Source organism: Diplotaxodon limnothrissa, linkage group LG11, assembly GCF_057381915.1.
Source record: "Diplotaxodon limnothrissa isolate DT_005_m linkage group LG11, D_limnothrissa_male_GT1.1, whole genome shotgun sequence".
NCBI classification, from domain to species: Eukaryota; Metazoa; Chordata; class Actinopteri; order Cichliformes; family Cichlidae; genus Diplotaxodon; species Diplotaxodon limnothrissa.
Window position 1 is genome coordinate 515130 of NC_140606.1, and position 24881 is coordinate 540010.

At 42.7% G+C, this 24881-nt stretch overlaps 1 protein-coding gene across 1 annotated transcript in view; it reads left to right on the forward strand.

Moving 5' to 3' along the window:
• Window positions 1-448: 448 nt before the first annotated feature.
• cep162 (centrosomal protein 162) overlaps window positions 449-24881 on the forward strand; it is a 42282-nt gene continuing 17849 nt past the window's right edge. The window contains exons 1-15 of the mRNA XM_085366076.1: window positions 449-503; window positions 2561-2651; window positions 3090-3207; window positions 6078-6200; window positions 6681-6858; window positions 9092-9171; window positions 9245-9315; window positions 9702-9732; window positions 18749-18955; window positions 19325-19406; window positions 21011-21260; window positions 21336-21552; window positions 21765-21913; window positions 24086-24220; window positions 24325-24456. Of these exons, the coding sequence (XP_085222202.1) occupies window positions 2592-2651; window positions 3090-3207; window positions 6078-6200; window positions 6681-6858; window positions 9092-9171; window positions 9245-9315; window positions 9702-9732; window positions 18749-18955; window positions 19325-19406; window positions 21011-21260; window positions 21336-21552; window positions 21765-21913; window positions 24086-24220; window positions 24325-24456 (1833 nt within the window). The 5' untranslated portion in view covers window positions 449-503; window positions 2561-2591. The remainder of the gene's footprint in view (window positions 504-2560; window positions 2652-3089; window positions 3208-6077; window positions 6201-6680; window positions 6859-9091; window positions 9172-9244; window positions 9316-9701; window positions 9733-18748; window positions 18956-19324; window positions 19407-21010; window positions 21261-21335; window positions 21553-21764; window positions 21914-24085; window positions 24221-24324; window positions 24457-24881) is intronic.

The following is a 24881-nucleotide window of genomic DNA, read 5'->3' on the forward strand; positions in this document are numbered from 1 at the left end:
GTCAGTAAAATGTATTTAGAACTTGCAAATTGATAATGGATTCATCATCTCTTAAGTCATCACAAAGAAATTAAGATACAAAATGTGAAAATGGACTCATCTTAGTGAAAAAAGTATTAGTAAAACAATGACACACTGACTGACTTTCAGCAAGCTTTCCAAACAGACATAAGCATGTTTCTCTGTGACAGCAGCTGCCAATCAAATGCCTCATCTTATAGAATCAGGTTATTAATCAAAATAAAACTAATAGAATAAATCAGCCAGACGAGAGTTACTACTAATGGCTGAGGTTAGCTTTATTGTTTTAGTATGACCAGTTTAACAGCCACCCTGCCGCCCGACACCAGGGGGCGATAGAGACGCTTTGCTTTCAGTTTTTGAAAGGTCGTGAATTTATTTCTGTAGTCGTTGGTCTGTGACGCATCGGGTCAGCCAATCGGGTTGCGTCAGGCAATTTAAGACAACAAACAGAGGAGACGTTTCAACAAGTGTTCAGCTGAGTAAGTCCATTGTGTTATGTGAGTTGTGCTGATACAGGAGCGACACAGCTAAGCTACTCAAGATGCGGCAGATGCAGTAGGGGAATAGCTCTTCTCTTTAGCCAGCTAGCGTTACAAGATAAACTGCGGCTGCAGTTGGCTTTAAGGCGCCCGAAAGTACCGGAAGTAAGTTAGTTCATTTTCAAAATAAAACCCAGTCACAAAGTATCAGAATCAGAATTTATTTATCCCCAAGGGGCAACTAATAAACAACAAAGCAGCATAACGTTTAGATAAGGACAATAAGAACAGGCAATAAGAGTGAAGTATTAAACTCATTTGCTGAAACGATTCTTTACAAAACACTAACAAAAGTAGACATTATTAGGTATAATTAAGTTGAATGAGAATTACAGATTCAAAGATGCGTGAGAGTATTTTAGAATCTGTTGTCGAAAAACACTTGATGGTGCTCGTAGAAACCCAGGTTAAGATTACTTTATTTATACCCACAGGTAAATTTGCTTTACAGAAAAACCCCTTCACAAACACACATACCTAATGAAACCTGACAAAACACATATGTAGTAATTAAACAATATGAATCAGAGCCAAGTCAAATAAGTGTGAAAGCCGCAAATATTTGACTATTTGTGTTGTTAATAAGCATAATGATGGTTTGACGTTATACTCGTGTTACAGTGAAGAAAAGATTGACCTGCTAGGCGAGTGAGTCTTTTCACTTTATATTTGGATCATTTTGAGCCTCACATCGAAAATGTTGTCAAAGTTAATATGAAAAATCTGTTTTATTTAATAAGGTAATCATAACTCAAGAAACTACTCAGTTCAGTCTTCATTAGCAGCATGGTTTGCTCAGTTGCCATGGCGATAATTCAGGTGTGAAATGGCCGTAAGAGATATCTCCATGACAACTGAGCAAACTCCATCTATGGTTGAAGACTTTGCTTTGTCATCATTAAGTGTTTTTGAGGACCTAGTAAAGATCCATTCACAGTCAAAGTGGGGACTCGGTTTCTCTCAAATGTGATGCAAAACACACCACAGTGTTTCACTCATTAAAGTAATGGTAGTTTGGGGTGTTTGGACAGAACATTATGTTTTCTAATCTGTTTTCTGCACGTAATATACCAACAGTACAGTGTGTCATATTTTCTAGTAGGTGTATTCCTTATCAGTCTCCACTATAGGCAATGCAGTAACTTTTCAAAGAAGAAAAAATCACCCTAAATAGTAACAGAAATGCTATTTTGTCTGAAAATTCTGGTTTAAAACCGTTTAGAAATAAATGTTGTCTCTATAAGAAACGACTTAGAATTTATACAACCAACTGAACGATGTTTCATTTCACTGCATTCTTCCAATCTTGATATTTCATGCAGTGAAACAGTGTCAAAGCAAGATGAGCCAGCAGAAATGATATTGCCTTTCACAAAGTGCTTACTATGGGTTGACAGGTGCTTTGAAGTTTATTTGGATGGATAGGAAAGTTTATTTTGTTGAGGTAGGACGCTGACTTTGGATGGTTTTGACTCCTGTGAACACATTTTTAAAAGGAACATGCTTAAGTGGTTTGTTGGGTTCTTGTGGGCAGTGCATTCTCCTTGAACAGTTGGCTGTGGTCAGGCAGTTCGGTTACAACTGTTCTGTGTTTTTCAGATGTGATGAAAACATGTGACATCCATACGTCCACTCAGCCTTGCGTGCGGTTTGTGCACGTTAGTAGTTGTGAACAGACCTGCAGTGAATTACACTGATGTGCTTCTGAACAGGCTTTCTGCTCCTGTTAAATGAAAACCTGAAATCTTGAAAGGACATGAGAACATTAGTGTTTGGATGATTCATAGGGTGAATTGTTTCAAGCCCTTCCCGGGCCAAAACCCTAGTTATCTCACATATTTCATACACTATTCTCATTCATTTGAATGATGCAACAAAACAGAAATAGCATTCTGTGAATGGCATATGGACTCTTTGTAACTGAGCATTAAGTAGGTGAGGGTGATGCTTCTCATAATGTTCATAAAAATGTTTTATTGTGTGTTGTTCTTTCCTAGTTTCCTGCTGGTGGATGAGGTGAGCGTGATTATGTCTCGCAGACTAACCAAAGAAGAGCTGGATGCACAGTTTGAGCAGTTCTTAAAAGAGGTAACGCAACATTAATGCGTCTGTGCCGATGTTTGTAAATCATCCTCACACTATCAATTACCCGTATAAAGTCTTTCATTCATCTGATTCTGATCATCAAAATCTAAATGGTCACTTATTATTTTGGGTGGTGGGTTTTTCATCTGTACCCCTCTTGGGCTATATTTAGAACTGCCTGTAAACATTAATGACCAGCTTTACAAGCAAAGATTAGCCTACAGTCAGCGCCCCTTAGAGCGCCGACTGCATGTGAACTGTGCTGGTGCTGAAAGGCTAATATCAGGAGTGATTTTACTGAGAAGTGTTCGTATCTCAGCCAAACAGAGGGAGCTCTTTGTGTATGTAATATCAAAAATGTCACCGTGATCAGTGGTCCCTTTATATCAGCAATAAAAAACAGGAAACCACAGTTTTGTCTTAAGAGCATCTCTTTGTCAGTCTGTTTCAGATGACTCTGTGGATTTAGGTGCTGCTGACAAGCAGCCACACTCTAAAAGCAACCAGAAACCAAGAGTGAGGCAAGATGAGGCACTCAGTGGTGGAGGATCAGCAGCAGGTAATAATGATAAAACATCCAGCACATGCACATGTGAGACATTAGCTTTATTGTAGATCATTCTCTCCTCTCTCTCTGTTTGTGGGTTTTTTTCTTAGATGCAGAAATCTGTAAATAAAAACATGAATTAGGCTGCGTCCACACCAGGGCTGCCACAAACGATTATTCTGATAGTCGACTAATCAGATCATCATCCATTGGACGTAAAAGTACAGCTTATTGCACCAGCAGCATCTGCTCTGATATAACTATCATTAGCTTACAGCTTTAAGTGTGTAAGGTGCTCACTAACAATAAAGACAAGATGATAGTTTATTACATTTTAATGAAATCTGCAGATTGTTTTGGTAAAGTTTAATAAACTCCTTTCTATCTAAAATATAACAGGACACCGGAGTAAACTCTCCAGCATCTCACACTTCTGATAATCAGCTGTCTGCTTGAGGTTTATTCAGCTGTGTAAAAACTATAACTTTAATCTCAGCCAAACCGATTTACTCAGGAACAAATAAATACTAAAAAAAAGATAACATTACATATTACAAATAACATTTTTAAGTTATCTAAGTGACTCATATATCATGTTTAACCTGAGTAGTGAAGTGGATCTTACAAAGCTTCAAACGACGCGTCGACTATTAAATCAGTCGTCGACGGTTTTGATAGTCGACGTAATCGTGACTAGTCGACTAATCGTGGCAGCCCTAGTCTACACTAATCTGGATAAATTTGAAAACGGTGTTTTCATCTAAAAACGCTCCGTGTCCACAGGAGCCGACGAGTTTTTCATCCACAATGAAACGACTAAAAACGCCTACGTTCCAGTACTGCTCATGCGTGAAACGTGAGACGATTCAACCTGCCTCATTTCTGTCTGCTGTTTATTTACTTTCCAACTCTCTGAAACGTCGCGGCAAAATGTCGAGGAAAAACACCGAGTTTTTTAAATGGACTAACAATGAGGTGGAGTTGTTGCTGCGAGTAACACAAGAGTACAAAATTGAAAAGCGAGCGAGAATATAGACCAAAACAAATATGCCGAAATTAGCATTTGGTCCTCTTTGAAGAAAAGCTTTGGGGAGCATGTGCAAACAGATAGTAATCTTTAACGGGGCTGTGAAAAATGGGAAAAGACTAAACAAGTGCTGCACCATGCCGTCCGTCATCTTAGTTGAATTGGTCGCATGACTGCATCATGTGACTAAAATGCGTTATCATTTTTCGAAAGCCTCTGTTTTGGCTTTAGCTTTTCCACACTGCAACGCAAAAACTGCGTTTTCTAATTTATGGGGAAGACCCCAAACCTCCCTCCTCCTGCTCATGTGTAGTGCTGCTGCGTGTTGTTCTAAAGTGCATGTGGGGCGATCGTGGCTCAAGAGTTGGGAGTTCGTCTTGTAATCGGAAGGTTGCCGGTTCAAGCCCCGGCTCTGACAGTCTCGGTCGTTGTGTCCTTGGGCAAGACACGTCACCCGTTGCCTACTGGTGGTGGTCAGAGGGCCCGGTGGCGCCAGTGTCCGGCAGCCTCGCCTCTGTCAGTGCGCCCCAGGGTGGCTGTGGCTACAATGTAGCTGCCATCACCAGTGTGTGAATGTGTGTGTGAATGGGTGGATGACTGGATATGTAAAGCGCTTTGGGGTTCTTAGGGACGAGTAAAGCGCTATATAAATACAGACCATTTGCATTTAAAACACGGGAGGGCATGGTGCTGCTGCCAGAGAGCAGCAGGTGCCAGCACGGCCAGAGGTGAGGCTGAATACACAGACCGTCCTCTGGATGCCATGTAGCATGTAGCAGGCCCTACATGTATGTGTTATGAGAGTGTGAGTGATGTGGATGTCTGTGGATTCTGTAAGGATGAAACCTGCCTGCCGGTTTTCTACCCTGAGATTCTGGCGTTTCTAGCAAAATACATTTATATTCAAAGAGCTACTTTTAAACCCAGCCCTGTTTATTGTGGCTTCTAAATGCATTTTTTTGAGTAATTGACTTTGTTCTGACTTTTTCATTGCAGTTATTTTATGCATCTAATGCAGGAATTGCAGCTTCTTTTAATCGCATGTTTTTATCATTGCATAAACCACAAGGATGTATTTGTTAGCAGTTGGGAACATGTTTTACTGTTTACTCATATTTAATACAAACGAAAGCCTCGAAGGGGATTTGTGTCTCTGGTAGAAACCAGCAAGCAGCCACTCATCAAACTAAAATAACAACAATAATAAATACATCTTAAGAACACATTTATACTGTTTACTATAAAATGTTATACATAAGAAACTATAAACAGGAACCTTTCAGACTAGAGCTAATATTGAACTTAAATGTGCTCTAAGCTGCTCCAGTGCGTTCTGAATGTGTTGGGTTGCATCCAGCTAAACGTCTGACAGTCACTCGAATAACTATTTATTTTTTGTACGTTGTCTTCACTTCACCCATTCACACCAGCACGTCCTTCTTGTTTTAGTGCTTTCTGTCTAACATTCACACACATTCATACTCGGCTGCATCAGAGACCAACGTGGCCTCAGCATGTTGCTCAGGGATACCAGCCACCCTGATTGGGTTATTCAAGTGATGATAGGACCTTACTGTACATGTTAATGTTGGTGTCATTCTATAACATGAGACAGCGAGAAATGTTTCAACAGCACCTAAAACCTGACACAGGCTAAACAGAAAAAATTGAAATGATCTGATGAAGACAGTCAGTGAGCTGATGCCTACACTAGGTGGCAGCGTGGGCCTTTTGTTCAGCCAATAATATCGTTTCTATTATGGTGACTGTGTCTGATGTGTTGTTGGGTCCCAGGTGGTGGATCGATGTTGCTTTTCCTAATTTGTTTAGATCAAGATGTTTTTATTTCTGTCAGCACGGTTGGAATCTCAGATTTCTTTAAGGAAGTCTGAGTCTATTCAAGAGGAGGATGAGGAGGCAGAAGGTATTCACTCAAAGGAGGAAGACCTCGTCCTGAGAGACAACAAAGACACAGAGGGTGAGTCCTTGAACACACAGACGAACCAGCGAGAGCGATATGTGAAGGTATTTAAAAAGCAAACAACAGAGGAGCATGCAGAAAACTCTGCTTAGAAACTTTTTATAAAAGAAAGAAAATCAATAATAGGCTCAAATGGAAAGAAGCCCGAGAAGAAAAATATGCGATGAAGAACAGAAACAGATGTTCAGTGAAATTTGTGAGACTACCAGTTTATTTGGGAGGCTGCAGAAATGTACTGACAGCTAAGAAGGTGTTACACAAATTCATGCTTGGAGAAACTGTGCTAGCACTCCAGTTCTCCCAGATCCAGATCAAAAAGCATTTTTCATCTTTTATTATGTAACCAGGATGGCAATGGTGCAAAACATTTTTTTGAGCATGTAGCACTGAGTAGCTCCACCGTTATTGTCCACCCACATAAAGCACTATACATGAAGGAGTCTTGTGGAGAAGTGCTGTGTTTAAATGTGTGTGCAGGCTCGGCGACGGTGCCAGCTGTGTACATGAGCGCGGTGGGTTTAGACACTCTGGAGGAGGAAGAGGAGAAGGCCAGGTTCTTTGCCCAGCTGGAGGCAGGAGCTTCATCTACTATAGACTACTCCAAGCTGAACAGGGAGCTGGACTCAACACGTTCTACCCCTGCAAACAACTACAGGCATGTCAGCAGCTATGTGTTAGGGCAGGGATAGCTCAGCAGGTAGAGTGGTGGCCCCATGATCGGAAGGTCGGGGGTTAGATTCCCCTGAACAACTACCCTGAGGTACCCCTGAGCAAGGTACCGTCCCTACACACTGCTCCCCGGGCGCCCAGTGGCTGCCCACTGCTTCACTGAGTGAATGGGTTAAATGCAGAGAGGGATTTTCCCCACGGGGACCAATAAAGTACACTTTCTTTCTTTCTGTTACATCCCCTCAGCACTAGTAAATGATCCTTTATTTCACCTCTCTTCATTTTGCCACATTTAGCTCTTGTGTTTCCATTGAGCACTGTGTTCATTCACCCGTCACTAAAACCTGTTCGAACACAGAGAAAGTTCCTGTGCTGCATTTCCTTCTTGCAGTGAGATTCAAACATGAACAAAAGCTTAACAGAAGACCATCAGAACGTTTCACATCTAAATCAGTTTGTGTACATGAGTGCAGAGTGGCAGCAGCAGCAGCAGCCATCAACACAACAGGTTTTCATTGCATTTAGGAAAAAGGAAATCGTTTCTCAAACTAAATATTCAAGCATTTGAAAATCAGTTAAAGTCAGTTATGTGCAGTGTTGGTCAAGTTACTTGAAAAAAGTAATCACGCTACTTTACTGATTACTTTTTTAAAAGTAATTAGTTACTTAGTTACTTTTTAAAACATGATTTATCCCCTAAAAAAACAATAGATCTTTCAGCCCAATTCTACTTTTTCTACATAATCCATCATACAAAATGTAATCAAATGGAAAAGTCTCTTTTTAAAACTTGTTTTATTAGTTTTAATCTTTTAACTTTATGCATCAAGCAAAAATTTAATTATCTGCAACATTCTCTGACTGGAAGAAATTAGTTTAACATTTAAACCTATTTTCTACACATTCCAGCACATAAAATAAAATATTTGTGTGTTTACACTCAGTCTTTCAAATAGATGCAAGTAAAACACAGCAGAAAATAAATAAAGTCAAAGACTCAGCGGTCCTGTTGCTCTATTTTCACCTGTATATCAGGAGTGGGGCAGGCGGAGGTTTACCCTGGTGCAGTTGTGTCACAGCGGTCAGTGGAAGGATCCGCGAGTTTCTCTGTGAGTTTCACACTGCAGCGTATTTGGTGCTTGATCAGACGTTTAGGGTTTTTTTTCGCTAACAGTAATCTAATTACCTTTTTTGCAATAGTAACCCCTTACTTTACTCATTACTCGAAAAAAGTAATCGGATTACACTGCCCATCTCTGGTTATGTGAAAATGTTTTGTGGACAGCTGCAGAGAGTCTGTCTTTGAGTCACTTTGGGGATCCACCGTCCAAAAATACAAACCTTTATAAAGTTGTTAGCATTACGTATTAGTCTGATAAAGCTCAGCAAATATTATCACTTAATACAGTTTTAACTGTTTCAATTAGTAAAGGAATTACAAGTAAATCAATTAAATACCCGTATCTGTTGCTGATGACCGCTATACTGCATAACTACTTACTGAATTTCATGGTAGATACTTTTCTCCCCTCTGTGGTCATTTCAGTTAAATTAGGCTTTTTTCCCTCCTGCCCCGTTCAGCAGCAGCCTAAGGTCCAGAAAGATGCCCGACGGGTTTATTTTTCCGAGTGGATCATTACGGCTTTGCCATACTGGTCCACTTGATTGATCTTTATTTTATTTTTTTAACTTTTAAGTTATTACAATGGGAACATACATGACCGGGGGATAGGAAAGGGAAAGACAGTAAACATCAGCTGGATCACCTGCTGGAAGAAAAGAAGAAACAAGTAAAAAGAGAACAACAAAGTAGCAGACCACAGCAGCAGCCTGGATAAGTGTCAGTAACAGGAAATAATAAATACTGAAACTTAATGAGCAGCACGCAGGACTGACAACGATCAATATGTTTAAAGGCAGCAGCAAAGGTGTCCGTGCACACCTGTGTGCGTGAGCATGCTTATATTCAAAGGGTTTCTCCGTGTAACGATCTATTAGTGGACACAAACGGAGGTGAGCTTGAATACACACACCGTCCTCTGGACGCCATGTAGCGTGCCCACCCCCAAGGCCCCTAAATGAGGCTTCTGAGTAAGACACATGAGTTAATTTTGGACAGTAGTAAAGCACAGCTGTGCTTTCAGCGTCTCTACAACAGCTGCTGCTGTGGAGCTCAGTGTTGTAATTTCAATGTAATAAGAAGGATGTCCTCCCTGCAGGAATGTAGAAGAAGCAGAAGAACCAGTGGAGCGAGGGGGCGGTGATGATCACAGCAAGGCCAGAGGGACGATCAGTCCAGGTAAGAATAATGAAATCTAGGCCAACTCTGCTGTGTCTCTGTCTTTGTCTTAATCATGTCTGTCCTCTCTCAGCCTTCACAGGCTCCCCACACTACAGCGAGGATTTTGAAGATGACGAGGACGTGAAGGTTCCACTGGAGGAGGTTTGTGCTCAAATCTGTACCTGTTAAAGTCAAAAATATTAGAAACTTCATCAGAAAGTTCATTTTCCAATGAAAAGCACACAGAATACAGTTCAATAGTATATACAGTATAACACTGTAAATCAGTGTCGCTGAACACACTTTGTTGATGTATCTGCAAAGTTAAAAATGCTGTAAAAAGAAAAAATTAGCTAAACAAACTGGATCTGAGTTCAACTGGACGTTTGTCCAGGGGGAAACCGTATGATTGTTTAACAGCGACCTCAGGATAACCAGTGGATATAATAACAGCTGTGTATAATTCATGTTAGTAATATATCACTTACTGTTCCAAATGAACGGATATCATGTGACTGTGGCACTGTCACACTCTTGTCCTTTTTCAGACGTCAACGACGGCTTCAGTTCTTGCCAGAGGTAAGACACAGATGACATTGTGCTGAGGCCAGCACACTGAGATGTGTTACTGTCGTCACCGGCAGTGTTCCTAAAGCGATGACCTTTAGTTCCCATTAAGCCTGTGAGGTCTAAATGGTTCTTCTTCTTCCAAGTCTCGTCATAATGATTCAATCTGAAGTACAGATAGTTTAAAAAATACTCCAGTAAAGCCTGATGTACTGAATCAACTTCTTTACTCAAGTAAAGTAAAAAACTACAGGCTCTGAAATGTACTCAGAGTAAGACAGTACAAAGTAACTGACTCTTGTGCTCTATTAATATGATAATAAAATAAAGTACATGAGAATACAAATGTTATTTGAATCTAAATTCTAGTTGTAATGAATGTACTCAGCTTGACTCTGTTATGTAGGACACGTGCAGAGAATTAGAGAACTACAGTGCAGGTAGACCTAAATAGAAAAACGAGTGCAGTCGGGGCTTAAAGTTCGTGTAACACAGGACCCACACACACCTTTCTGATGATGAGTGCATCTAACATTTCCTCAGAGGTCAGTGTGCCGTATGACTGCATTAGCAATAAATGTAATAACGCTCTATATGAACAGTTACTCACTATATAGAACAACGTTATAGGATTATATTTGTTCACAGATGTTTGCAGCTGTCAGCGAATAGTTATCAGCTATTTAGAAACAAAACACTTTTAATCCATAACAGCAAATGAACTGTACAACAGAAAATACAAATGCTGTTTATGGTCTCCTCACAACAATGATAAGAAAAATAAACTGGGCCAATATGGCATGTTTGTTAATACAGAGACACACATGTTAATGTGATCTCTGGTCTCCCACTCAGAGACACAGGTCTCCCAGTGTCCAGCATTCAGAGGCTACCTGAGGACTCATGTGTGAGAAAACCTGCTCACGCAGACATGTAGAGCCAAATATGGTAAATGGCCTGCATTTGTATAGCGCTTTACTCAGTCCCTAAGGGCCCCAAAGCGCTTTACACTACATTCAGTCATCCACACATTCACACACTGGTGATGGCAAGCTACTGTCAATAAGGCCTCTGCAATGTTCTGAAGACAGTTAAACCTGTCAGGTAGTGACGTCCAGCAGGTGAACATGCAGCTCCATGAACACGCACAGCTGTGGATTCCAGCTGCTTCGATGTTGCATTAACTGGCATTAACTCAGCCAGTTAATGCGAGACAAATCCAGCTGCTCATTAAAGATTTCTGGTTTGTTCAGAAAATAAAACATTGGTCCAAACACCTGAAAGTCCCAAAAACACGTTGTGTCTCGAGTCTACGGATGTATCTGTGTATTTCCGTGGTGCTGATGCTGAGCGGACAGCTGCTGAAGCTGTTGAAGTGTCGGAATGTGGAAAGCTAACAATGTCCCTCTCACCGGTAGGCTAACTTATTTTTAGCCAATTACAAGTTGAATCTGGTAGTTGGGTTGTTAGCTAAGATACCGTCATTAAGAAGCAGCACAACTAATGTGTCTATGCGAGCTAATTTGCGATGAGCACCGCTGGCCCAGCCATTTATTTTTTAATGCACCTCTCAGATTAACTCACTGCGTGTCGTGCCCAGGGCTGGACTGGGACAAAACATCAGCCTGGACATTTTGACTAGAGACCGGCCCCCCAGGTATTAAAGCCATAAAGCCTTTGAATGAAAACAAACGCTGTTGTGACAGTGATGCACAGTCTTGTTGGTATATGTGTGATTTCTATACATTTTACATCAGATAAAGACTTTGGTTGTAAGATTCAGATAATTATTTAATAAAAGTGAGACATTTAAAATGAGAATAAGAAATAAAAGTATGTCTTTGTGCCCCCCTCTCCCTGTTAATGCCTACCTGCCCCCCTGGCAACACTTTGCTAGACCCGCCCCTGCACAGTTACCAGCTGTCAGCTACTTAGAAAAGGATCCTGGTGTTATTTGTCTCTCAGAAACAGTTCATAACTTCAACTCATCCATGTCACCTAAAAGGTAAACCTGTTTCTCCATCACAGCTCTGATGATTCAGTAAGGACGTCTCCTGGTTTCATCCTCATGTTTCCCTCTCACCACATATCCAAACCGACATCATGACCAGCAGCTTTACAGCTGTGGCTCCAGCAAACATCAGCTGATACTAGAAATTAATATTAAATAAATTCTAACAACAGCTGATCAAGCTTAAACGTGCTGCTGTTGTTTAGCGCGACATCTGCTGGTTTCCTCTTTCTGGCACAAAGTGGATGATAAACAAACGAGAGACGATCAGCTGATCATTGATCAGTTTCATGATTGAAGTAGCAACAGGAGAGGCAGGGTGAGAGAATGAGAGGAGAAGAGGCAGCTGTGCAGCGTTACGACAGAATAACTCCAGCTTTGTGTCTTTTTCAGCTGAAGTCCGGGACAAACTGCTCCTTTTCAGCTCAACATGAAACGCGTAATATTTTCTCTGAATGCGGGACGATTCCATATTTTCAAGGGACGGTTGGCAGCTACTAACTAACCTTATGAATTAAATAAAGTTCACTATCAGTAACATCATAGCACCCACCCAGCTGTATAGAAACTGCGTCATGCTAGCTAGTACGCAGTACGAGTTATTGTAACTGACTGTAAAAAGTCAGCATAACGAAAATAAACTCCACCTAAACTTGGTTCATATCTGACCAGATAGACTGCAGGTCATAACTTCTTACCTGAAGTTCAGTTCACACTCGGACCGGCGGCCGCCTCGGGTCTCTGCTCCTCCTGCCTCCGATCTCCCTCCTCCACCTGCTGGCCTCTACCACTTGCTAATGTCACTGAATCTGTGGAAGCCCCGCCATAGCCACCACCAAACAACTGAGTTATTTTTACACATCTGCCAGCATCTGGCCAATCCACCACCTTTCATTGTTTATACCATTACAAAAAAAATAAAAAATCATCGGGCCGGCCACTGAGCAAATGCCCGGTATGCCCGATGGCCAGTCCAGCTATGGTCGTGCCAACAGTGGCACGCGTGCCCAGGGTTGCCGACCCCTGGCTTAGACTGTCGTTTATTGAGAAATAATCTGCGGTTTTTGGCACCCGCCTCGGACGCAGCCACTCCGACTCTCTCCCAGCATCTTCTGCTCCTTCTCACTGCAGACACACATAAGACGCATAAGGGTGGCTGTAGCTCAGGTGGCAGAGCAGGTCAGCCACTAACCAGAAGGTCGGTGGTTCGATCCCAGACTGCCTCCAGGCTGCATGCCAAATATCCTTGGGCAAGATACTAACCCCATGTTTGCCTACTGGTGGCGGTCAGAGGGCCCGGTGGCGCCTGTGTCTGGCAGCCTCGCCTCTGTCAGTGCGCCCCAGGGTGGCTGTGGCTACAATGTAGCTGCCATCACCAGTGTGTGAATGGGTGAATGACTGAATGTAGTGTGAAGCGCTTTGGGGTCCTTAGCGACTAATTAAAGCGCTATACAAATGCAGGCCATTTACCTTTTTTTTTTTTTTTTAAGACACATCTCCCTCATTAACAGTCCCGTACACCTTTTCCCTCCCCGCCTCCGTGCCGCCCGGAGAGCTCACTGTGTCACCCCTCCTCTGCAACAGGCCAGCAAACCACGCCCCCGCCACAGTTAGATTCAACATGTGGGAGAACCCTAAACTTTTGTGGTCTAAGTTGTGGTCTAATGTGAGCTTGAGGAGATTTTCTTTGTGGACAGGCTGTGATCAGCAGAGCTGCTGATCTTTGTGGATTCACACAGCTGACTTTAACAGATGTCAGCAGATGTTTCATGAGCCATCTTTGCTAACTTCCATTTCTCAGAGTACAGCGGTCCTTCGTTTATCGCGGGAGTTACGTTGTAAAAATGACCCGTGAAAGGTGAAATCCACAAAGTAGCCAGCTTTATTTTTTACAGTTATTATAGATGTTTTAAGGCTGTAAAACCCCTCACTACACACTTTCTACACTTTTCTCAGACAGGCACGAACATTTTCACACTTTTCTCTCCTGTTTAAACTCTCAAAGTTCAAACGTTCAGAGAAAAATAAGCCCAGTATTACAGAGTGAAACCAAAGATCAAACCCTGTTTTCAGGTCCAGAATAGAGCAGCTGCCAGATAATTCAACATTAATGAATCAATGGTACGGAAGTGGAGGAGGCAAGAAGAATGAATAAAGTTTGTAGAGTAACAAAGTACAAGTACTTTGTTACTTCTCAGCTCTGTCTGAAACACAACAACACTTTCTCCAAAACATATGATTGAGGTCTTCATCAAACCTTAAAGGCTTCCTCTTCTTTTGTTTGTTTTGGATTTAGTTATTGAAGAATATATGTCACTCCAACTTAATGTTTGTTTCAGTGTCTTTTCATGATTCTCTGGATGAGGCAGGCGAAGAGGAGAGAAAGAACAACACAGTGGAGTCTCTGAACAGAGGCAACACCAACTCCAGAGAAGAATATCGATATGTGTATTTTAAAGTGGTTTTATTTGAAACCTAATATCTTAGACACGCACAATGAGAGCATTTATATGCAGTGTATGTGGGCTCTATGAATGAGTACAATGCAAATAAGACACACTGATCAAGGAGCCCCTGTTAGCTGGAAATCAAGAGGCTGCAGTACAGTGGGAACAGTAGTAAGCTGTGTGGATGTAAAGAGCCAACTATGGTAGAACCGTGTGGTGTAATTCAGTGTAAATCAGAGAAGCCTAGAAACATGTTAGTTAACAGAGGTACAGAAGGACTCTGAGAGACAGCTGCTGGATGAAAAAGAGGGACAAGATCTCAATAACTGAGTTCTAGAAACTGTCAAACTAAGGCAAGTTTATTTATATAGCACAATTCAACAACAAGGTGCTTCAAAGTGCTTTACAGAGACATTAAAAAACAAAAACAAATAAAAAGCATGATTTAAAATTGATTTTAAAAAAAACAGTAGATAATGGATTTGGTGTTTTATTCAAATGCAGCTGAGAACAGGTGAGTCTTCAACCTGGATTTAAATAAACTGAGTGTTTCAGCTGATCTGAGGCTTTCTGGGAGTTTGTTTCAGATATAAGGAGCATAAAAGCTGAATGCAGCTTCTCCGTGTCTGGTTCTGACTCTGGGAACTGATAAAAGACCGGATCCAGAATAAGGGTCACAACGTTGGCCACTAGGATGAAGAGAGGCAAAAAGAATAAATAGCCTGTTTCTCCAAAGATTCATCTATGGGGGAATCTCAGCTACAAGGGAACAATAGCACAAGCCAGACACACCTAGAGCTGAAGGTGAGATCATGTGGGTGGCTGTAGCTCAGGCCAACAGATGAAGCTGGATTGAGTATATTGGAGTGCTTGGCACTGTACAAGGTGCTCTAATAGTGCCCTAATTGTATTCATCAGAAATTCAGTGGGACTGTGGAAAATGACACTGGACACCATCTACAAGGCAATCACACAGTAATGCACTGTCCCCACTGCTGTTCTGCATAGGCTTCACTCGCCTAAGTCAGCTCGTCATTAAGAGCAAATACCATCGGCCTTTTGCTGTACATGGATGACATCGAGCTATATCCCAAGAGTTAGTGAGACATTACTTTACTGATCCATCTCACCAGGATCTGCCGCAAGGATATCTGGACGTTCTTGTGACTGGATAAGGGTGGCTGAATGGTTGCAAAGAAAGTGAAGATGGTCCAGGCTGAATGGGTTGAGCTGTAAAAAGGCAGAATAGGAGATGCACAGGACAGCTACAAGTACTTGGGTTACCCACAGGCCAACAGGAACCATGATGAAGATGTAGAAAGGGTAGCCACAGCCAGATATTTCCAGAAGGCGAGACAGCTGCTGAGAAGCCATTTGAACGGTAGGAATAAGATCACAGCCATCAATGCATGCACCAATTATCAGATCCCCCACTAGAATAATACGCTGGCCACAGGAGACGATAGAGACTACTGACATTGAATGCCAGAGCAGCTGACCTGAAAGAGAAGATCATGGCAAAGAAAATTTAGACTCTACATGGCTATTTACCAAGACCCGTGTCACGTACCCTGTGAAAGTCTGCTAGAGGATAAGAGTGCAGCATTATGCACAATCCCTACTGTGACCATCACTGCAACCAGCTGGCTAATTCAGTTTCATTTATACAGCGCCAAATCACAACAACAATTGGCTCAAGGTGCTTTATATTGTAAGGTAAAGACTCTACAATGATCCAGAGAAAATTCCACCAATCAGATGACCCCGTATGAGCAAGTACTTTAACCCTTTAAGCCCATGGGAGCGTACACGCTCCCATTTGTGTAACTATTTTAAAATCCTGGTAGAATTGTCATGATCCTGGGTCTTTGACCCAGCGTTTTGTGTTTTCTATTGTTGTGATATATTTTGGTTCTGTTCTTCCTCAGTTTAATGTTTAGTCATTTCTGTCGGTGTTTCCTCTGTGTAAAGTCCGTGTTCCTTAGTTTGTGTCTTTGCATGTGTGAGTTCCTGTTTTATTTTGCAGGTCTGCGTCTCTCGTTAGTGTTTCTAGTTTCGCTTCCCCTTGTCTCGTTATGTCCAATCACTCCCAGCCGTGTCTCCCTCCTGTTTCCCATTCCCTGATTGCCCTGTGTGTATTTAAACCCTGTGTTTTCTCGTGTGCGTTGCTGGTTTGTCTGCGTTATTTGGTGTTTTCTGGTCTGCGTCTCTCCCTCCGTCGTCTCAGGTTGTCTCTCCATGTCTCCCTGCATCTCTGTTTCTGGTTTGTTTTTGTTAGTTTTTCCAGTTTAGGTTTTTTCTTAGTTTCATGCTCACCCTCGCCATCTCTGTTTGTATCAACATTTGATGAATAAACTCACTTGCATCTGAGCTGCCTGCATAAAGGGTCCTTTAATAATTTACACACGGCTTGCCCCGCAATGACACAAATAAGCTAGTGCAATCATTTTTTTGCGTATGAAACCACAGGAGTTGTACTTACACAGCATGCATTCAACTTGTCCCAGGTCAGGGTTTCCTTTGCAAAAATCAAGTAAAACGTGCTCGCAACAACAGTAACATAATCCAGAAACACACCTTGATCAGCTGTTCATAGCACTTCCTACGTTGCAATTAACATCATCAAATTGTCAGTGCGAACTTTCAAGTCCGCCATTACCTGGGGAAACCGGAAGTGGTGTCGCTTTTCGTGGGGAAAATAGTTTTCCCCCTACAGGGCCTTTCAAAGGTCAGCTGGTGTTTTTGAAAGTCATGTTTGACTTTATGCCTTTCTGTGTAGTTTCTGGGAGGCGTAGAACTTAAATTACACTGTTCTGTGGGGAAATACTGTACGTAAGATGTTTTATGTGATGAGAAGGATTTTAAATTAGATACTGGACTTAGCAGGGGGCCATGTTCTGTGCATGGAGGCTTTCAGCCCAAGTCCAGCACCCTGAGACGATACATAGCGAAAGGAAGGAGGCTAAGAACCAGTGAAAGTCAGAACCACTATTCAGAATGAAACGGCTAAGATCCATGAGTACACCAGGAACATGGCCACAGCTGATAGTGTGCCTAGTGAGTACATGGTTCTGTTGAGGCAACAGAAACACAGAGAACGGAAACATCATGGAAAGACAAACCTCTGCACAACATGCACCACCAGCAGATAGAAATACCTGATATTGAAAAATCCTACCAATGGCACCAAAGGCACAAGCTCGATAGAGGCTGGGGTCTACCACACCACAAGTGCAGTTCAGTCCCAGTTCTATGGTTGAACGCTCTCACAGACTGGTGATGACCAGGCGTAGAAGAAGAAGACGGCCATAGTGATAAATGTTATACCAGGTAGAAGCAACATCAGGAGGACGTAACACAAAAAGCTCGACACAACCCAAGGGCTGTGAGAGGAGCTTGTGTGGAGGGTGAAGCCAATAGTGGTTCACGAGGTGTTTGGGGCACTCGGGGCATGGACCCCTAAACAGTGTGAGTGGTAGTGCTTGTAGGACCATCACGCTCCCAGTTCCGTGGCTGACAAACTGAGCTTGAAGGGTAACGACCATACAACATACAAATTGTGTCAGGAGTGCTGCTGCTTCTTTTTTCGCTCCAGTTCCTCCTCACTCTATAAATTATTTTCTTATACAAGACACATCTCCTGGATGCACTGGTACGCATCTTCAGTGATGTATCCTGGGGTCATCAGGTGTTTCGGGTCTCACAACATCACACACCCTCACCCAGGCGACCCAGCCGGGGGTGATCAGGCCCCGACTTGCGTACCAGTAGCTACCCACGGATCAGCCCTCTTAATCCACAGCCACCTTGTGCCTTTCTCTGCTGCTTCGCTCACAGCCTGGACGGCCCTCTTCTTGGCTGCCCCAGCCACGCCCAGCCGGCCTAGGACTTTGCAGAGAGATCGTCCTGCAAAGCCCCTACATCCCACTTCTATGGGCTCATAGAAAGTCTTCCAGCCCCTTCCCCTGCACTCCTGCACTAGTTCCTGGTACTTTCCTTTCATTGGCCTCCTCAATCCGCTCCTCCCAGTGTACTGTGAGTTCCACCATGATCAGAAATATAGTGTCAGGATGATAGATGGTCTTCAGCTCTGGTATTCCTTTAAGATGTGGCCCTTTCTCTGGGCTTCTCTTTCCTGATGCAGTTTTCTCTTTAGTGTCTGTGTGATTTTACTACTTCTAAGGAGATCAGCCACAGTCCCTGATCTTTGACAGAGATTACTTTAATCCCAATTTGAGGTTATAAAGTGTCTAATCCACATCTCACACACTGTGATTCACATGTGACATTTTCAGTCTATGCAATGAATGAATTATATATTGACTTTTACAGAAAACATTTTAATAACTTTAGCCTCATTAGGTAAAATAATATGTAAATATGCATAATGAAAACCAGATTATAAGACAAAATTGTAAACAATACATATGTGGTCAGGATGTAAACAAGCATGTAAACACGTGAAACGAGCTTTTTCAGGAAGGTCTTTAAACGTGACTGAAGCTTCCCTAAAACATCATTCAAGTTTTAACTTTGCTTTCTGGATAAACTTCATTCATTTCCTCTACAGGTCAGTCTTACGTGCAAAGTGGGGCCTCAGAGTTGGAGGCTCTTCAGGAGGCCTACAGGCAGGTCCATGCTGTGGAGGATTCAGATGATCATGGTCATCATACCTCATCTTTGGAAGTGAGATGGAGCATCAACAGACCTCTGTCTCCTTCCTCTCCTCCTCAACGTGCCCAACAGTCTCTGCAGCCTGTTTCTACCAGTGAGTCAGGTCAGAAATTATTCTACTTTAAGTCTTTGTCGGTCTGAGTATACAGTGTATAAACCCCAGGTCTGTGGTTGCTCAGTGAGCGTACCCTAACGGCTCTTTCTGACACTACAAATGAGATCAGGGATGAACCCTCAATGTCATTTGACAGTTTTGGAAAAAGCATCAAAATTTTTTGATTATTTTCTTTGTCCACAGAGAAAGGTCTTCATTTCACATTTGTCACACCTGGGCTCCACTTCTGTGTCACATCATGTCACTTCATGTGTGTTAGCCCTATAAATAAGATGCATCCTACTTGTGCAAAAGTATTTGTGATGGGCAGGATCGTAAAGGATGCTAAGAAATTCTTTTGTCTTTGTGTGTATTTAGAGCTGCCCACTGCAGAAGAGCTGATGAGGCTCCTCCGACCAGAGGCAGCTCAAATTAGAGGCTTCACCCTCCAGCCTGTCAGGTCAGGACTACGCAGTCGATGGATTCTCAGCAAGCTGCCAGCTTGTTTTCCTCCCAGTTCATCAGTATCTCAGTGTTTGTGGCACAAATACAGTGTTCAAGTAACATTTGAAGGGACTCACTGTAAATATTCAAACGTCAGCCAACAGACAAGCTTAAATCTGACGTCACAATCTGTCTTAACTATGTTAAGGAGCGATCGCGGCTCAAGAGTTGGCATTTTGTCTTGTAATCGGAGGGTTGCTGGTTCGAGCCCCGGCTCGGACAGTCTCGGTCGTTGTGTCCTTGGGCAAGACACTTTACCCTACCGCCTACTGGTGTTGGTAGCGCGATCTGGCAGCCTCGCCTCTGTCAGTCTGCCCCAGGGCAGCTGTGGCTACAACTGTAGCTGCCTCCACCAGTGTGTGAATGTGAGAGTGAATGAATAGTGGCATTGTAAAGTGCTTTGAGGGTCTCGAAAAGTGCTATATAAATGTAATCCATTATTATTATTATTATTATTATTATAAACAAGAGTTCTTGGTATGCCGTGGACAGCAGTTCATCCGTGGGTTGGGATGATCAACTGGAGGAACTCTGCTAGCAATAAAACAAGAAGTGAAGCAAAGAATAAACTCGCAAACAAAAACAGTGAAACAAACAGTAATGAAAGCATCGATCGTTATGGAGAGCATGACAACTTCTGTGATCATCCATCCATCCATTCGCTTCCGCTTCTCCTTTTCAGGGTCGCGGGGGGCGCTGGAGCCTATCCCAGCTGTCATAGGGCGAGAGGCGGGGTCCACCCTGGACAGGTCGCCAGTCTGTCGCAGGGCCAACACACAGGGATCACTTCTGTGATCATCAGTTCTAAAATTCAGGGAGGCTGTGCAGAATGTTAATTAAAGCGCTTTGCATTGATTTGCAAATATGTTGAAGCCCCTATTTGTTCCCAGCAAAACAAAGAAAATATATCCGATATTTATAAAATGTACAATAAAAAAAAAAATCTGTTGTATTTAATGATAGCAGCACATCTCAAAAACACTGGGCCATGTGTACCAGCCCCTCTTCTTACAACAGTCCTGAAACATCTGGAAGTAGGAAACCAGCTGCTGGACATGTTGGAGAGCATTGTTGTCCCATTCTTGTCCAGCTGCTCATCATTCCTGACTCTTCTTTATTTTTCATGATGAATCAAATGTTTTCAGTTGGTAAAAGGTCTGGACTCAGAGTGTCAATGATTATGAAATGGATTGTAATAATTAGGAAACCATCTGCACCCTCCAAGAAAATAAAAGTATGTAGTTTACACAGCAAAGGCAAATGTGACAGGTGAGCTAAATGTGTTACCTATCAATGAAACTCGGGCAGATGTGACGACTCATGCTGAAGCCTGTCCACCCGTCCGTCCGTCCACCGTCTTCTGCTTGGCACTAATGTGTACTCATTTATGTAGATGAATATGAGAGAAAAAATGTATTATCCACCGTCTGTCTGTATTTAGAAGAACTCACCATCGTGACATCACTGCCACTCTTCTGAAAAAATAGTTACAGTAGTAACTGTAAAGTTACAATACACAAAATATTTTGTTTCTTTTTTACTGTGGTTGTCACTTTGCAGTGTTGTGGAGCCCAACCAAGAAAAGACTTCCAGGGGACTGGAAAGGGCATTCCCGGATGAGGCACAGCACCCTGCAGCTGCAGCAATAAATGGGGCCGAGGAGTCGACAAGCCACCCAATCAGTGCTGCTCACCCCCCCAACAAGGATCTGATTTGCAGCATCAGAGCAGAAGTAGACAAGCTGATGCAGGATCATACCAAAAGCTCTTCTCTCACATCATCTCACACTGGCAAAACTAAGAAACACCCGGTGAGCAAACTATATAAAAGGCACTACTGTAGAAAAGAGATTACATTCACACTTTGCATTATACGTTTTTCTCAGGCCTCCCGTGGCTCCCTTACTTCTCCTTCCTGTACCTCTTCAATGAGACAAGCCACTCCAGCTCCTGTAAGAGGCAAGCGCCTGGATGGGAGAACGGCGGTGACTTCAAGGTCATCGGGGATAAGTAGAGGTTCTGCTACACCAGCCAAAACCCGGTCTGCTGTTTCCTCACAGTGTCCACACAGAGCGAACCATGAAGACTGCTGGGACTGCACAGGTTATTAACTGCACACATCAAGTCATCAGAGGCTTAAATAATGTAGGAAAGAATCGTGTGCTTTCCACACTGTTAGAAACTCATTGATCGATCATTGGATAACTGCTTAACTTCATTTCTTATCAACCAGCATCAATTCTGTCAGTTTACCTTGTAATGTCTTGACTTGTTAGCACTTCTTTGAATCCCTTTCTGTGTGTTTTCACTGGTAGAACCAGGAGTAACAGTGAGGAATGAACTAGTGGCATCTGTTCAGTCCTTAGTGGCTGTCCTCCAGCAGCAAATAGATGATACCAAACACCAGGATTCTGCACAGGAAGTCAGAGAAACCAGGCTGGAGCAACATCTTCCACAGATCCGTGTAAGGAAATACTGTGTGTGCAGGTTTTCCTGACCACCAGCATCTTTTCACATTGTTCTTTTTACTCTGTGTGGTTGGTAATAACCTGTATAACTTCAGGAAGATTACGACAGCTGTTGTGCTGTGTTTGGTTAATCTTGTTTGAACTCTGCAGTGACTTCACTTACTTCATCACTCACATTCCAGTGATGAAGCTGGAAAAGAGGGAAACAGGGCTTGTTTTGTATCTTAGCAAAGTAGATTCATTAATGCATCATTAACATTACACCATAACACAGTGGTTCCTGTGTTCACACTTACACACAGTTACTGTCCCTCCATTTAGAAAGGTGTCATGGTCTATTTTGTGTAGTTGTTTTTTCCTGTGTAATAATATTCAGCATTGCTGTCAATACATTCGTCCGTGTCCGTGATTTAAACAGCCCAGCGCTGCTCCTGACGCAGGGGAAACTAATCCTGCAGGGAGACCTACCTTTGCACTTGTGCAGGTGAAGCCAAAGGCAAGATATGATCATCTGTTCTTTGACTTGGAAGGAAGTTGGTTTGGAAACATATTTGGAGATGCTTCATCCTCTGCTTTGCATTTGTGTGGGAGCCCCGTCAAAAACCTGTCCGTTATGCCAGCAGGGTCCACACGTTTTTCATTCATACTCCCCTTGCAATGGCTCTGCGTCCCCCACTTTGGGAACCTCTGCCGTAACACTTTTGTTGTTTTGTGCTGAGAAACACTCCTGCAGCACATTGATGGATAGAGCCTGGTCTGTGTGCTGCGCACTGCTTATTTAGTGAGTCTTGAATACACAACAGTGTCAGTGCAGTTTTCATTTCTGGGATATTAGTTAATTGATTTGAGGGAACATTCCAGATGATATTCTGACTGGAACTTGGAAATTTAAATTTCCGGCTGCATCTAGAACGTGGCATTGGATTACCAAACACCCTCATGCTTACTTCCATCTCAACTTCTAATACTAAGCGTGTCAGCAGTAACCATGACCTCTGCTTTTCTTGAACAACATCATACAGCGAACATGAATCCATTTATTTTCTATTACTTATCTGAAGCCAAGTTACAGTAGTAAAGGTCACTCTTTCGAGGATGCCAATGTTCACATTTTGGACAGAGAGGACAGATGGTTTGAAAGAGGAGTGAAAGAAGCATCTATGTCCACTGTGAGCGACCATCTTTGAACAGAGGCGGGGTTTACGACACCAACTCTCTGCCATCTATAATCCAGTTTTGAGTTCCCTTCCCTGCCTTAACGCCCACTCACATCCTGGGCCATCTGACCTCAGGAATTCGCATGATAAGGTGGGGCCAGGTTTCACAATGAACTCACCTGAAACTCTGGCTGATTGGGACCCACACCCAGTTTCACACCTTGGCTCAGGCGATTAGAGGATCATCAGGGGGTCCTTTTGTCCCTCTGTGGGGGGAAACTCCCACTAGGTTTATATCTGGGACTCTCCACCATTTGACCTTAGAACTGAAGAAGCTTCTTGGATGAGAGGTGAAACGTCTTCAAGCAACTTAAAGAAGTCCAGACGCTTTTCTTTGCAAGCTCCTTTGACATTTAGGGTATTGGAGATGGAAGGGATGTGTCCTCTCTCCAGCCTGTTCGATGTCTGTGTTGGTGTCTGGCATTCAGATTGAGCTGAACTTCCAGAGGTCTCCTTTTGCCATGTTTTACAGTGTTAGGCCCAGCTCTTTGTGGGATGAAGTCTGTGTGCCTAAAATCTGCTGCTGGTTACCAAAGCAGAGCCTAAAGCTTACAGCTCCTAGATAAAACCTGAGTATGCGTAGTAGCTGGTCATTTGTACAGCTCTGGGTGCTAAAACATAAAATATTTAAAATGGAAAGATGTGAGTAAAGTTAGAGCCTTTGTTGTTTGCACATCACTTTAGCAAACTGAGAGCCATCCAGGGAGTGACTGAGCTGCAGAGCTAAAGTGCCACAGCCTCTGCTTAAAGGATTTCACACGTTCATCCATAGTGTTTTTCACCTTTTACAAGGACAGTGTTGTTTTACCTAACACTACATTTAGAGTGTCACAACACAAACATACTGCCAAAATGTGTGTTCAATAGGAGAAAAGCAAAAACATGCTGCAGCTCCTGTGCACACTGATTCTTGCTGAAAGAGAGACGTGACTTTGGTTTGTTGCCTTTCAGACTGGCCACGACAGCTCCGTGCTGGAGGAGCTGAGGACGCAGCTGGCACAGAAGGAGAGGGAGCTGCAGATGATGAAGGCAGGAGCAGAGGAGCTCAGCTCACTCAGACAGCAGAATTACCTACTGCAAAGCAAGGTGCACAAACACGTCACTAGTTTCATTCCATATATATGGGAAATCTGTAGGATGGCCCATTCTTATTTGGGTACTGCCAGGGTAAGACTTTTTTCTCTCAACAGCTGAGAAGTGCAGAAGAAGCCAGTCAGAAGAAGAGGTGGGTGGAGGCTGCAGATGTTGCTGCAGATGAGAAGTTCCAGCAGATTGATAAAGAAATAAAAGAGCAGGAGGCACTCATAAAAGGTTACCAACAGGTTAGTGACCCTGAACTCTACATCTTATTGTGACTTTTGTCACAACGTTTTTCTCTCAATGATTTCAGTGTTATTTCGACTTTTTAAGGACTTTTATTAGGACTTGTTTCTAAAACAAATAGACTGTTTTCTAATTTGTGTCCTGTCAGCTGTAATCCCAGCAGTGTAAGTAATTTTATACATTTGCTACATCATCAACTGAATGGATGCAAATTTATGACACTACATACTAGGGCTGCCACGATTAGTCGACTATCAAAATCGTCGACGACTGATTTAATAGTCGACGCGTCGTTTGAAGCTTTGTAAGATCCCAAAAGACGCAGGAATAAGTAGCAGGATTTAAGAGTGTAATAACGCACTGAAACAGAAGATGGCAGCACTGCATGTACAAGGATGCCAGCTGCCGTTAAACCCCGAAGAAG